At 41.7% G+C, this 14,986-nt stretch overlaps 1 protein-coding gene across 2 annotated transcripts in view; it reads left to right on the plus strand.

The window, feature by feature from the left end:
- Positions 1–14,986, plus strand: part of LOC128649036 (protein DGCR6) — a 122,598-nt gene that overhangs the window by 79,589 nt on the left and 28,023 nt on the right. For both annotated transcript variants that reach the window (XR_008400640.1, XM_053702072.1), the window contains exon 4: positions 5,475–5,615. Coding sequence is in view for 1 of the 2 variants with exons in the window: in XM_053702072.1 (XP_053558047.1) it covers positions 5,475–5,615 (141 nt within the window). In the remaining variant the exon portion in view is untranslated. The remainder of the gene's footprint in view (positions 1–5,474; positions 5,616–14,986) is intronic.

The raw sequence follows: 14,986 nt of genomic DNA on the forward strand, positions 1-14,986 counted from the left end.
AGGGGCAGTCTTTATTTGGGCCCGGGTTGAAAGAAATTATCGCTGACATTACAGGAGGTAAGGGCCACGCCCTACCTCAAGACAAAGCCAAAGCTAAGGCTAGACAGTCTAATTTTCGTTCCTTTCGGAATTTCAAACCTGGAGCAGCGTCAACCTCCACTGCACCAAAACAGGAAGGAGCTGTTGCTCGTTACAGACAAGGCTGGAAACCTAACCAGTCCTGGAATAAGGGCAAACAGACCAGGAAACCTGCTGCTGCCCCAAAGACAGCATGAACCGAGAGCCCCCGATCCGGGACCGGATCTAGTGGGGGGCAGACTTTCTCTCTTCGCTCAGGCCTGGGCAAGAGATGTTCAGGATCCCTGGGCGCTGGAGATCATATCTCAGGGATACCTTCTAGACTTCAAATTATCTCCCCCAAAAGGGAGATTTCATCTGTCAAGGTTGTCAACAAACCAGATAAAGAAAGAAGCGTTTCTACGCTGTGTACAAGATCTGTTATTAATGGGAGTGATCCATCCAGTTCCGCGGTCGGAACAAGGACAAGGTTTCTACTCAAACCTGTTTGTGGTTCCCAAAAAAGAGGGAACTTTCAGGCCAATCTTAGATTTAAAGATTCTAAACAAATTCCTAAGAGTTCCATCGTTCAAAATGGAAACTATTCGGACAATCTTACCTATGATCCAAAAGGGTCAGTACATGACCACAGTGGATTTAAAAGATGCTTACCTTCACATACCGATTCACAAAGATCATCAACGGTATCTACGGTTTGCCTTCCTAGACAGGCACTACCAGTTTGTAGCTCTTCCATTCGGATTGGCTACGGCCCCAAGAATCTTCACAAAGGTTCTGGGCGCCCTTCTGGCGGTACTAAGACCGCGAGGGATTCGGTAGCTCCGTACCTAGACGACATTCTAATACAAGCTTCAAGCTTTCAAACTGCCAAGTCTCATACAGAGTTAGTTCTGGCATTTCTAAGGTCGCATGGATGGAAAGTGAACGAAAAGAAAAGTTCTCTTTTTCCTCTCACAAGAGTTCCATTCTTGGGGACTCTTATAGATTCTGTAGAAATGAAGATTTACCTGACAGAAGACAGGTTAACAAGGCTTCAGGATGCATGCCGTGTCCTTCATTCCATTCAACACCCGTCAGTGGCTCAATGCATGGAGGTGATCGGCTTAATGGTAGCGGCAATGGACATAGTACCTTTTGCACGCCTACACCTCAGACCGCTGCAATTGTGCATGCTAAGTCAGTGGAATGGGGATTACTCAGATTTGTCCCCTACCCTGAATCTGAATCAAGAGACCAGAAATTCTCTTCTATGGTGGCTTTATCGGCCACACCTGTCCAGGGGGATGCCATTCAGCAGGCCAGACTGGACAATCGTAACAACAGACGCCAGCCTACTAGGTTGGGGCGCTGTCTGGAATTCTCTGAAGACTCAGGGATTATGGAATCAGGAGGAGAGTCTCCTTCCAATAAACATTCTGGAATTGAGGGCAGTTCTCAATGCCCTTCTAGCTTGGCCCCAATTAACAACTCAGGGGTTCATCAGGTTTCAGTCGGACAATATCACGACTGTAGCTTACATCAACCATCAGGGAGGGACAAGAAGCTCCCTAGCAATGATGGAAGTATCAAAGATAATTCGCTGGGCAGAGTCTCACTCTTGCCACCTGTCAGCAATCCACATCCCGGGAGTGGAAAACTGGGAGGCGGATTTCTTGAGTCGCCAGACTTTTCATCCGGGAGAGTGGGAACTTCATCCGGAGATTTTTGCCCAAATACTTCGACGTTGGGGCAAACCAGAGATAGATCTCATGGCGTCTCGCCAGAACGCCAAACTTCCTCACTACGGGTCCAGATCCAGGGATCCGGAAGCGGTTCTGATAGATGCTTTGACAGCACCTTGGAACTTCGGGATGGCTTATGTGTTTCCACCCTTCCCGCTGCTTCCTCGATTGATTGCGAAAATCAAACAAGAGAGAGCATCTGTGATTCTAATAGCGCCTGCATGGCCACGCAGGACTTGGTATGCAGATCTAGTGGACATGTCATCCTGTCCGCCTTGGTCTCTACCTCTGAGACAGGACCTTCTGATACAGGGTCCATTCAAACATCAAAATCTAACTTCTCTGAAACTGACTGCTTGGAAATTGAACGCTTGATTTTATCAAAGCGTGGTTTTTCTGAGTCGGTTATTGATACCCTGATCCAGGCTAGGAAGCCTGTTACCAGAAAGATTTACCATAAAATATGGCGCAAATACCTATACTGGTGCGAATCCAAACGTTACTCCTGGAGTAAGGTTAGGATCCCTAGGATATTGTCCTTTCTACAAGAAGGTCTAGAAAAGGGTTTATCGGCTAGTTCATTAAAGGGACAGATTTCAGCTCTGTCCATCTTGTTGCACAGGCGTCTGTCAGAAAATCCAGACGTCCAGGCTTTTTGTCAAGCTTTAGCTAGGATCAAGCCTGTGTTTAAAGCCGTTGCTCCGCCATGGAGTTTAAACTTAGTTCTTAACGTTTTACAAGGTGTTCCATTTGAACCCCTTCATTCCATTGATATAAAATTGTTATCGTGGAAAGTTCTATTTTTAATGGCTATTTCCTCGGCTCGAAGAGTCTCTGAGTTATCAGCCCTACATTGTGATTCTCCTTATCTGATCTTTCACTCAGACAAGGTAGTTCTGCGTACTAAACCTGGGTTCTTACCTAAGGTAGTTACTAACAGGAATATCAATCAAGAGATTGTTGTTCCATCCTTGTGTCCAAATCCTTCTTCAAAGAAGGAGCGTCTTCTACACAATCTGGATGTAGTTCGTGCCCTCAAGTTCTACTTGCAGGCAACTAAAAATTTTCGCCAAACTTCTTCCTTGTTTGTCGTTTATTCTGGACAGAGGAGAGGTCAAAAAGCTTCTGCTACCTCTCTCTCTTTCTGGCTTCGTAGCATAATACGTTTAGCCTATGAGACTGCTGGACAGCAGCCTCCTGAAAGAATTACAGCTCACTCCACTAGAGCTGTGGCTTCCACTTGGGCCTTTAAGAATGAGGCCTCTGTTGAACAGATTTGCAAGGCTGCAACTTGGTCTTCGCTTCATACTTTTTCCAAATTTTACAAATTTGACACTTTTGCTTCTTCGGAGGCTATTTTTGGGAGAAAGGTTCTTCAGGCAGTGGTTCCTTCTATATAATGAGCCTGCCTATCCCTCCCGTCATCCGTGTACTTTTGCTTTGGTATTGGTATCCCAGAAGTAATGATGACCCGTGGACTGATCGCACATAACAGAAGAAAACATAATTTATGCTTACCTGATAAATTCCTTTCTTCTGTTGTGCGATCAGTCCACGGCCCGCCCTGTTTTTTAAGGCAGGTAAATATTTTTTAAATTATACTCCAGTCACCACTTCACCCTTGGTTACTCCTTTCTCGTTGATTCTTGGTCGAATGACTGGGACTGACGTAGAGGGGAGGAGCTATATCAGCTCTGCTGGGTGAATCCTCTTGCATTTCCTGTTGGGGAGGAGTTATATCCCAGAAGTAATGATGACCCGTGGACTGATCGCACAACAGAAGAAAGGAATTTATCAGGTAAGCATAAATTATGTTTTTTCTTTAATAATTCAGATAGAGCATACATTTTTTAAAGGGATACTAAACCCAAACATGTTCTTTCATAATTCAGATAGAGAATACAATTGTAAACAACATTCCAATTTACTTCTATTATCTAATTTGCTTCATTCTTTAGATATCCTTTGTTGAAGAAATAGCAATGCACATGGGTGAGCCAATCAGATGAGGCATCTATCTGCAGCAACCAATCAGCAGCTACTGAGCCTATCTAAATATGCTTTTCAGCAAAGTATTTCAAGAGAATGAAGCAAATTAGACAATAGAAGTAAATTAGAAAGTTGTTTAAAATGGCATGCTCTTTCTAAATCATGAAAGAAAAAAATTGGGTTTAATGTCCCTTTAAACAACTTTCCAATTTACTTCTAATATCAATTCAGCTTTATTCTTTTGGTATCCTTTACTGACGGAGCAGCAATGCACTACAGGGAGTTACCTGAACATATCAATAAGCCAATGACGAGGCATTTATTTACAGACACAGATTAGCAGCTAGCTCCCAGCTGATGAGCCTACCTAGGAATGCTTTTCAACAAAGGATACCCAGAAATAAAGCATATTAGACAATAGAAGTAGATTGGAAAGTTGATTCTTATTGTTGTGTATTATTAATAGAATTTGTAATACATACTTTTTAAACTGCTAATTTTATTGAGCACTATGTTGTAGTACCTTTCTTTCACATATAGAAATGTAGGGTACACCCTTTAGTGAGACACATAGCTTTAAAGGTAAAACATCAAAGTCACTGCATATCATACGTGTAGTGTGCTGATGAATTACATAACACCAAACAGATGGTGTCTGAGTATTCCTGCAGCAAACCGCTTACATCACTACTACAAATTGTACTGCAAGCGCATTACTTTTAGTTTTTCCCTACAAACCATGTTGACAGATTTTTAATTGTAGAGGATTTAAAAAGGCAGGGAATTTGCTGTTATAGCCGTGACATATGGCTAAGCGGACAGTTTGCCATTGTTAATCCGTTGTATTTCTCAGCTAAAAGAAAAGCAGGTAGCAGATTGCTCACTAAGTATTTCTACAATAAAGAATGAGAAAGAGAAGAATAAACTATTTTATATAAACTGTAATTTGGTGTTTAAAGGTTTGTATATGAAACCAATAGAAGCATTTTAGCAAAATGTGTGTATTGGCCAAAATGCTTTAAGTAACATTTAGTAGTGCTCCAGTGATAACTGTTACATGTATATGCTTTATGCAACCTCATTCAATCAGTGCATCTGCTCCAAGACCAAATATTATATTTGTGGTGAATTAGTTTTCATTAGCAGACATGGTGTGATTAAGGGGTCATGGGACATGTGTATGTATGCTCTCTCTGCACAGTAAAAGCGCTTACTGATACAGTGACAACTTAATACAGTGACAACTTACTAGAAATATGTTGATAATACATGTCAGTTGCAAAAATGCTCCTTTTCAAAATCTAGATGTATTCATGTGTATTTAAATGTATTTTTTTATTTTGTGGATTTTATTTTAGTTCCTCTTATGTCCAAAAAAATTCTGTACTGCAGGATGATTCCTAAAATGAGAAGCGAGCAAAATAAAAGGTCAAGTTGTGCTACAGATGATGCAAAATTCAGGAAAATGTGTTATGCTGTACAATTAATGTATCTTTAATTAATAGAATTCAATCTCCATGGCTGCCAGATCATTAAACATGTTTTGGCATGGTTTGGTGCCAGCATATGTGGCTAAATAATTAAACATACAGGGGAGCAACATACTACTAGCAAATGCTATATAGTCAGATATTTGCCTTATATAAAACACATTTTGATTTGCTGTTTATATGTTCCTGCCTGAAGTCTTTAGAACAACGAATAAAAGAGGAGCAGCGAATGATGGATGAAAAAATTGTTCTTGAACTGGATCAGAAAGTGATTGATCAGCAGAGCACCCTTGAGAAAGCAGGCGTGTCTGGTTTCTACATCACAACAAATCCCCAGGTATGTTAAATAAGCCTCATTTCCATCATAGCTTTAATCTTGAATGAGTTTCCATTATTGTGAATTGTGTTTCCATTATTTCCTGTAAACCTTACTGACTTCAAATGAGAAGTTGTGGAGCGATATTTAGCAAGCTGAGATTTCATAACGACAGAGGTTTTAAGTTGCCATGTATCAATGTATTTTTTTTTAATTATTTTTAAGAGGAAGGCATTAATTATGTGCAGTATGGTTGCAATAAATTTGTAAAGATGTGCTGAAGACAAGTAGATGTTTTAATCAATCCACCATTCATTTGCTGCATCATACTTTAAACGTGATCTGCTGAACACTTCATCTATCCTTAGTTACTATTTTTAACATGGGCATTTCTCTTGTAAGGTGTATCCAGTCCATGGATCATCCATTACTTGTGGGATATTCTCCTTCCCAACAGGAAGTTGCAAGAGGATCACCCACAGCAGAGCTGCTATATAGCTCCTCCCCTAACTGCCATATCCAGTCATTCTCTTGCAAACTCTCAACATAGCTGGAGGTAGTAAGAGGAAAGTGGTGTAATATAGTTAGTTTTTTCTTCAATCAAAAGTCTATTGTTTTTAAATGGTACCGGAGTTGTACTATTTTATCTCAGGCAGCATTTAGAAGAAGAATCTGCCTGCGTTTTTCTATGATCTTAGCAGAAGTAACTAAGATCCACTGCTGTTCTCACATATGTCTGAGGAGTGAGGTAACTTCAGAGGGAGAATGGCGTGCAGGTTATCCTGCAATACGGTATGTGCAGTTTAAGTTTTTCTAGGGATGGAATTTGCTAGAAAAAAGCTGCTGATACCGGATTAATGTAAGTTAAGCCTAAATACAGTGATTTAATAGCGACTAGTATCAGGCTTGCTATCAGAGGTATATACTCTGATTAATGTGCAATATAAAACGTTTGCTGGCATGTTTAATCATTTTTATATATGCTTTGGTGATAAAACTTATTGGGGCCTAGTTTTTTCCACATGGCTGGCTTGATTTTTGCCTAGAAACAGTTTCCTGAGGCTTTCCACTGTTGTAATATGAGTGGGAGGGGCCTATTTTAGCGCTTTTTTGCGCAGTTAAAATTACAGAAAGAGACATTCAGCTTCCCTCAGCAGTCCCCTGCATGCTTTAGGACATCTCTGAAGGGCTCAAAAGGCTTCAAAAGTCATATATTTGTTAATCCGTTTTTTGTATTAAGGGGTTAATCATCCATTTGCAAGTGGGTGCAATGCTCTGCTAACTTGTTACATACACTGTAAAAAATTTGTTAGTTTAACTGCCTTTTTTCACTGTTATTTCAAATTTTAGCAAAATTTGTTTCCCTTAAAGGCACAGTAACGTTTTTTATATTGCTTGTTTAACTTGATGTAAAGTGTTTTCCAAGCTTGCTAGTCTCATTGCTAGTCTGTATAAACATATCTGACATAGAGGAAACTCCTTGTTCATTATGTTTAAAAGCCATGGTGGAACCCCATATGAGAATGTGTACTAAATGTATTGATTTCACTTTAAACAATAAAGATCAGCTTTTATCTTTAAAAAATTTATCACCAGAGGATTCTGGCGAGGGGGAAGTTATGCCAACTAACTCTCCCCACGTGTCAGACCCTTTGACTCCTGCTCAAGGGACTCACGCTAAAATGGCGCCAAGTACATCAAAGACGCCCATAGCGATTACTTTGCAGGACATGGCGGCAATCATGGATAATACCCTGTCAGCGGTATTAGCCAGACTGCCTGAATTCAGAGGAAAGCGCAATAGCTCTGGGGTTAGATGTAGTACAGAGCGCGCAGATGCCTTAAGGCCCATGTCTGATACTGCGTCACAATATGCAAAAGCTAAGGAAGGAGAGCTTCAGTCTGTGGGTGACACTTCTGATTCGGGGAAACCTGATTCAGATATTTCTACTTTTAAATTTAAGCTTGAGAATCTCTGTGTATTGCTTGGGGAGGTGTTAGCTGCTCTGAATGACTGTGACACAATTGCAGTACCAGAGAAATTGTGTAGACTGGATAAATACTATGCAGTGCCGGTGTGTACTGATGTTTCTTTCATGTAATTAGCAAGAGTCCATGAGCTAGTGACGTATGGGATATACATTCCTACCAGGAGGGGCAAAGTTTCCCAAACCTCAAAATGCCTATAAATACACCCCTCACCACACCCACAAATCAGTTTTACAAACTTTGCCTCCTATGGAGGTGGTGAAGTAAGTTTGTGCTAGATTCTACGTTGATATGCGCTCCGCAGCAGGTTGGAGCCCGGTTTTCCTCTCAGCGTGCAGTGAATGTCAGAGGGATGTGAGGAGAGTATTGCCTATTTGAATTCAATGATCTCCTTCTACGGGGTCTATTTCATAGGTTCTCTGTTATCGGTCGTAGAGATTCATCTCTTACCTCCCTTTTCAGATCGACAATATACTCTTATATATACCATTACCTCTACTGATTCTCGTTTCAGTACTGGTTTGGCTTTCTACTACATGTAGATGAGTGTCCTGGGGTAAGTAAGTCTTATTTTCTGTGACACTCTAAGCTATGGTTGGGCACTTTTATATAAAGTTCTAAATATATGTATTCAAACATTTATTTGCCTTGACTCAGAATGTTCAACGTTCCTTATTTCAGACAGTCAGTTTCATATTTGGGATAATGCATATGAATAAATCAATTTTTTTCTTACCTTAAAATTTGACTTTTTCCCTGTGGGCTGTTAGGCTCGCGGGGGCTGAAAATGCTTCATTTCTTCTGTTATGTGTGATCAGTCCACGGGTCATCATTACTTCTGGGATATTATCTGCTCCCCTACAGGAAGTGCAAGAGGATTCACCCAGCAGAGTTGCTATATAGCTCCTCCCCTCTACGTCACCCCCAGTCATTCTCTTGCACCCAAAGACTAGATAGGAGGTGTGAGAGGACTATGGTGATTATACTTAGTTTTTAAAACTTCAATCAAAAGTTTGTTATTTTACAATAGCACCGGAGCGTGTTATTACCTCTCTGGCAGAGTTTGAAGAAGAATCTACCAGAGTTTTTCTTATGATTTTAACCGGAGTAGTTAAGATCATATTGCTGTTTCTCGGCCATCTGAGGGAGGTAAAAACTTCAGATCAGGGGACAGCGGGCAGTTGAATCTGCATTGAGGTATGTAGCAGTTTTTATTTTCTGAATGGAATTGATGAAAAAATCCTGCCATACCGTTATAATGAACATGTATGTATGCTTTACACTTTAGTATTCTGGGGATGGTATTACACCGGAATTACTCTGTAAAAGTACATTAAACCTTTTATTAGGTATTTTTCATGTTAAACGTTTTTGCTGGAATGTAGAATCGTTTGCATTAATGAGGTACTGAGTGAATAAATATTTGGGCATTATTTTTCCACTTGGCAGTTTGCTTGTGTTAATTATGACAGTTTCGTTTCTCTCTCACTGCTGTGTGTGAGAGGGAGGGGCCGTTTTTGGCGCTCTTTGCTACGCATCAAAAATTTCCAGTCAGTTTTTCTGCATGATCCGGTTCATCTCTAACTGAACTCAGGGGTCTTCAAACTTCTTTGAAGGGAGGTAGATTCTCTCAGCAGAGCTGTGAGACTTATATAGTGACTGTGATTTAAAACGTTGCTCTGTAATTTTTATGTTTAAAATTTAATTAGTGTTATTTTACTAATGGGAACAAACCTTTGCTAAAAAGTTGTGTTGTTTGTTAAGAGTGATGCTATAACTGTTTTTCAGTTCATTATTTAAACTGTCATTTAATCGTTTAGTGCTTCTTGAGGCACAGTACGTTTTTATTAAATAAAATTGTAACCGAGTTGCATGTTTATTGCTAGTGTGTTAAACATGTCTGATTCAGAGGAAGATACCTGTGTCATTTGTTCCAATGCCAAGGTGGAGCCCAATAGAAATTTATGTACTAACTGTATTGATGCTACTTTAAATAAAAGCCAATCTGTACAAATTGAACAAATTTCACCAAACAGCGAGGAGAGAGTTATGCCGACTAACTCGCCTCACGTGTCAGTACCTGCATCTCCCGCCCGGGAGGTGCGTGATATTATGGCGCCTAGTACATCTGGGCAGCCATTACAGATAACATTACAAGATATGGCTACTGTTATGACTGAAGTTTTGGCTAAATTACCAGAACTAAGAGGCAAGCGTGATCACTCTGGGGTGAGAACAGAGTGCGCTGATAATTCTAGGGCCATGTCTGATACTGCGTCGCAGCTTGCAGAGCATGAGGACGGAGAGCTTCATTCTGTAGGTGACGGTTCTGATCCAAACAGATTGGATTCAGATATTTCAAATTTTAAATTTAAATTGGAAAACCTCCGTGTATTACTAGGGGAGGTCTTAGCAGCTCTCAACGATTGTAACACTGTTGCAATACCAGAGAAAATGTGTAGGTTGGATAAATACTTTGCGGTACCGGCGAGTACTGACGTTTTTCCTATACCTAAGAGATTAACTGAAATTGTTACTAAGGAGTGGGATAGACCCGGTGTGCCGTTCTCACCCCCTCCAATATTTAGAAAGATGTTTCCAATAGACGCCACCACACGGGACTTATGGCAAACGGTCCCTAAGGTGGAGGGAGCAGTTTCTACTTTAGCTAAGCGTACCACTATCCCGGTGGAGGATAGCTGTGCTTTTTCAGATCCTATGGATAAAAAATTAGAGGGTTACCTTAAGAAAATGTTTGTTCAACAAGGTTTTATATTACAACCCCTTGCATGCATCGCGCCGATCACGGCTGCGGCAGCATTTTGGATTGAGTCTCTGGAAGAGAACCTTAGTTCAGCTACGCTGGACGACATTACGGACAGGCTTAGAGTCCTTAAACTAGCTAATTCATTCATTTCGGAAGCCGTAGTACATTTAACCAAACTTACGGCTAAGAATTCAGGATTCGCCATTCAGGCACGTAGGGCGCTGTGGCTAAAATCCTGGTCGGCTGATGTAACTTCTAAGTCCAAATTACTTAATATACCTTTCAAGGGGCAAACTTTATTTGGGCCCGGTTTGAAAGAAATTATTGCTGACATTACAGGAGGTAAGGGCCACGCTCTACCTCAAGACAAAGCCAAAGCTAAGGCTAGACAGTCTAATTTTCGTCCCTTTCGGAATTTCAAAGCCGGAGCAGCGCCAACTTCCACTGCACCAAAACAGGGAGGAGCTGTTGCTCGTTACAGACAAGGCTGGAAGCCTAACCAGTCCTGGAACAAGGGCAAGCAGGCCAGTAAACCTGCTGCTGCCCCAAAGACAGCATGAACCGAGGGCCCCCGATCCGGGACCGGATCTAGTGGGGGGCAGACTCTCTCTCTTCGCCCAGGCTTGGGCAAGAGATGTCCAGGATCCCTGGGCGCTAGAGATCATATCTCAGGGATACCTTCTAGACTTCAAATTCTCTCCCCCAAGAGGGAGATTTCATCTGTCAAGGTTGTCAACAAACCAAATAAAGAAGGACGCGTTTCTACGCTGTGTACAAGATCTATTATTAATGGGAGTGATCCATCCGGTTCCGCGGTCGGAACAAGGACAAGGGTTTTACTCAAACCTGTTTGTGGTTCCCAAAAAAGAGGGAACTTTCAGGCCAATCTTGGATTTAAAGATCCTAAACAAATTCCTAAGAGTTCCATCGTTCAAAATGGAAACTATTCGGACAATCTTACCCATGATCCAAGAGGGTCAGTACATGACCACAGTGGATTTAAAGGATGCTTACCTTCACATACCGATTCACAAAGATCATTACCGGTATCTAAGGTTTGCCTTCTTAAACAGGCATTACCAGTTTGTAGCTCTTCCATTCGGATTGGCTACAGCTCCAAGAATCTTTACAAAGGTTCTGGGTGCCCTTCTGGCGGTACTAAGACCGCGAGGAATTTCGGTAGCTCCGTACCTAGACGACATTCTGATACAAGCTTCAAGCTTTCAAACTGCCAAGTCTCATACAGAGTTAGTTCTGGCATTTCTAAGGTCGCATGGATGGAAAGTGAACGAAAAGAAGAGTTCTCTCTTTCCTCTCACAAGAGTTCCATTCTTGGGGACTCTTATAGATTCTGTAGAAATGAAGATTTATCTGACAGAAGACAGATTAACAAAGCTTCTAAATGCATGCCGTGTCCTTCATTCCATTCAACTCCCGTCAGTAGCTCAATGCATGGAGGTGATCGGCTTAATGGTAGCAGCAATGGACATAGTTCCCTTTGCACGCCTACATCTCAGACCGCTGCAATTGTGCATGCTGAGTCAGTGGAATGGGGATTACTCAGATTTGTCCCCCACTCTGAATCTGGATCAAGAGACCAGAAACTCTCTTCTATGGTGGCTTTCTCGGCCACATCTGTCCAGGGGGATGCCGTTCAGCAGGCCGGACTGGACAATTGTAACAACAGACGCCAGCCTTCTAGGTTGGGGCGCTGTCTGGAATTCTCTGAAGGCTCAGGGACAATGGAGTCAGGAGGAAAGTCTCCTGCCAATAAACATTCTGGAATTGAGAGCAGTTCTCAATGCCCTTCTAGCTTGGCCCCAGTTAAAGACTCGGGGGTTCATCAGGTTTCAGTCGGACAACATCACGACTGTAGCTTACATCAACCATCAAGGAGGGACAAGAAGCTCCCTAGCAATGATAGAAGTATCAAAGATAATTCGCTGGGCAGAGTCTCACTCTTGCCACCTGTCAGCAATCCACATCCCGGGAGTGGAGAACTGGGAGGCGGATTTCTTGAGTCGCCAGACTCTTCATCCGGGGGAGTGGGAACTTCATCCGGAGGTCTTTGCCCAAATACTTCGACGTTGGGGCAAACCAGAGATAGATCTCATGGCGTCTCGCCAGAACGCCAAACTTCCTCGCTACGGATCCAGATCCAGGGATCCGGGAGCGGTTCTGATAGATGCTTTGACAGCACCTTGGAACTTCAGGATGGCTTATGTGTTTCCACCCTTACCACTGCTTCCTCGATTGATTGCCAAAATCAAACAGGAGAGAGCATCAGTGATTCTAATAGCGCCTGCATGGCCGCGCAGGACTTGGTATGCAGATCTAGTGGACATGTCATCCTGTCCGCCTTGGTCTCTACCTCTAAGACAGGACCTTCTGATTCAGGGTCCATTCAAACATCAAAGTCTAACTTCTCTGAAGCTGACTGCTTGGAAATTGAACGCTTGATTTTATCAAAACGTGGTTTTTCTGAGTCGGTTATTGATACCCTGATACAGGCTAGGAAGCCTGTTACCAGAAAGATTTACCATAAAATATGGCGTAAATACCTATACTGGTGTGAATCCAAAGATTACTCCTGGAGTAAGGTTAGGATTCCTAGGATATTGTCTTTTCTACAAGAAGGTTTAGAAAAGGGTTTATCGGCTAGCTCATTAAAGGGACAGATCTCAGCTCTGTCCATCTTGTTACACAGGCGTCTGTCAGAAAATTCAGACATCCAGGCCTTTTGTCAGGCTTTAGCTAGGATCAAGCCTGTGTTTAAAACTGTTGCTCCGCCATGGAGTTTAAACTTAGTTCTTAACGTTTTACAGGGTGTTCCGTTTGAACCCCTTCATTCCATTGATATAAAATTGTTATCTTGGAAAGTTCTATTTTTAATGGCTATTTCCTCGGCTCGAAGAGTCTCTGAGTTATCAGCCCTACATTGTGATTCTCCTTATCTGATCTTTCATTCAGACAAGGTAGTTCTGCGTACTAAACCTGGGTTCTTACCTAAGGTAGTCACTAACAGAAATATCAATCAAGAGATTGTTGTTCCATCCTTGTGTCCAAATCCTTCTTCAAAGAAGGAACGTCTTCTACACAATCTGGATGTAGTTCGTGCCCTCAAGTTCTACTTGCAGGCAACTAAAGATTTTCGCCAAACTTCTTCCCTGTTTGTCGTTTATTCTGGACAGAGGAGAGGTCAAAAAGCTTCTGCTACCTCTCTCTCTTTTTGGCTTCGTAGCATAATACGTTTAGCCTATGAGACTGCTGGACAGCAGCCTCCTGAAAGAATTACAGCTCATTCCACTAGAGCTGTGGCTTCCACTTGGGCCTTTAAGAATGAGGCCTCTGTTGAACAGATTTGCAAGGCTGCAACTTGGTCTTCGCTTCATACTTTTTCCAAATTTTACAAATTTGACACTTTTGCTTCTTCGGAGGCTATTTTTGGGAGAAAGGTTCTTCAGGCAGTGGTTCCTTCTGTATAATGAGCCTGCCTATCCCTCCCGTCATCCGTGTACTTTTGCTTTGGTATTGGTATCCCAGAAGTAATGATGACCCGTGGACTGATCACACATAACAGAAGAAAACATAATTTATGCTTACCTGATAAATTCCTTTCTTCTGTTGTGTGATCAGTCCATGGCCCGCCCTGTTTTTTAAGGCAGGTACATATTTTTTAAATTATAATTCAGTCACCACTACACCCTTGGTTTCTCCTTTCTCGTTGGTCTTTGGTCGAATGACTGGAGGTGACGTAGAGGGGAGGAGCTATATAGCAACTCTGCTGGGTGAATCCTCTTGCACTTCCTGTAGGGGAGCAGATAATATCCCAGAAGTAATGATGACCCGTGGACTGATCACACAACAGAAGAAAGGAATTTATCAGGTAAGCATAAATTATGTTTTTATTGCGTCATTCTTGGCGCAGACTTTTTTGGCACAAAATTTTTTTTTCTGTTTCCGGCGTCATACGTGTCGCCGGAAGTTGTGTCATTTTTTGACTTTTTTTGCGCCAAGTGTCGGCGTTCCGGATGTGGTGTAATTTTTGGCGCCAAAAGCATTTAGGCGCCAAATAATGTGGGCGTCTTTTTTGGCGCTAAAAAATATGGGCGTCACTATTGTCTCCACATTATTTAAGTCTCATTATTTATTGCTTCTGGTTGCTAGAAGCTTGTTCACTGGCATTTTTTCCCATTCCTGAAACTGTCATTTAAGGAATTTGATCAATTTTGCTTTATATGTTATTTTTTCTATTACATATTGCAAGATGTCCCAGGTTGACACTGAGTCAGAAGATACTTCTGGAAAAACGCTGCCTGGTGCTGGATCGACCAAAGTTAAGTGTATCTGCTGTAAACTTGTGGTATCTGTTCCTCCAGCTGTTGTTTGTAATGAATGTCATGACAAACTTGTTAATGCAGATAATATTTCCTTTAGTAATGTTACATTACCTGTTGCTGTTCCGTCAACATCTAATACTCAGAGTGTTCCTGTTAACATAAGAGATTTTGTTTCTAAATCCATTAAGAAAGCCATGTCTGTTATTCCTCCTTCTAGTAAACGTAAAAGGTCTTTTAAAACTTCTAATTTTTCAGATGAATTTTTAAATGAACATCATCATTCTGATTCTGATAAT

Source organism: Bombina bombina, chromosome 2, assembly GCF_027579735.1.
Source record: "Bombina bombina isolate aBomBom1 chromosome 2, aBomBom1.pri, whole genome shotgun sequence".
NCBI classification, from domain to species: Eukaryota; Metazoa; Chordata; class Amphibia; order Anura; family Bombinatoridae; genus Bombina; species Bombina bombina.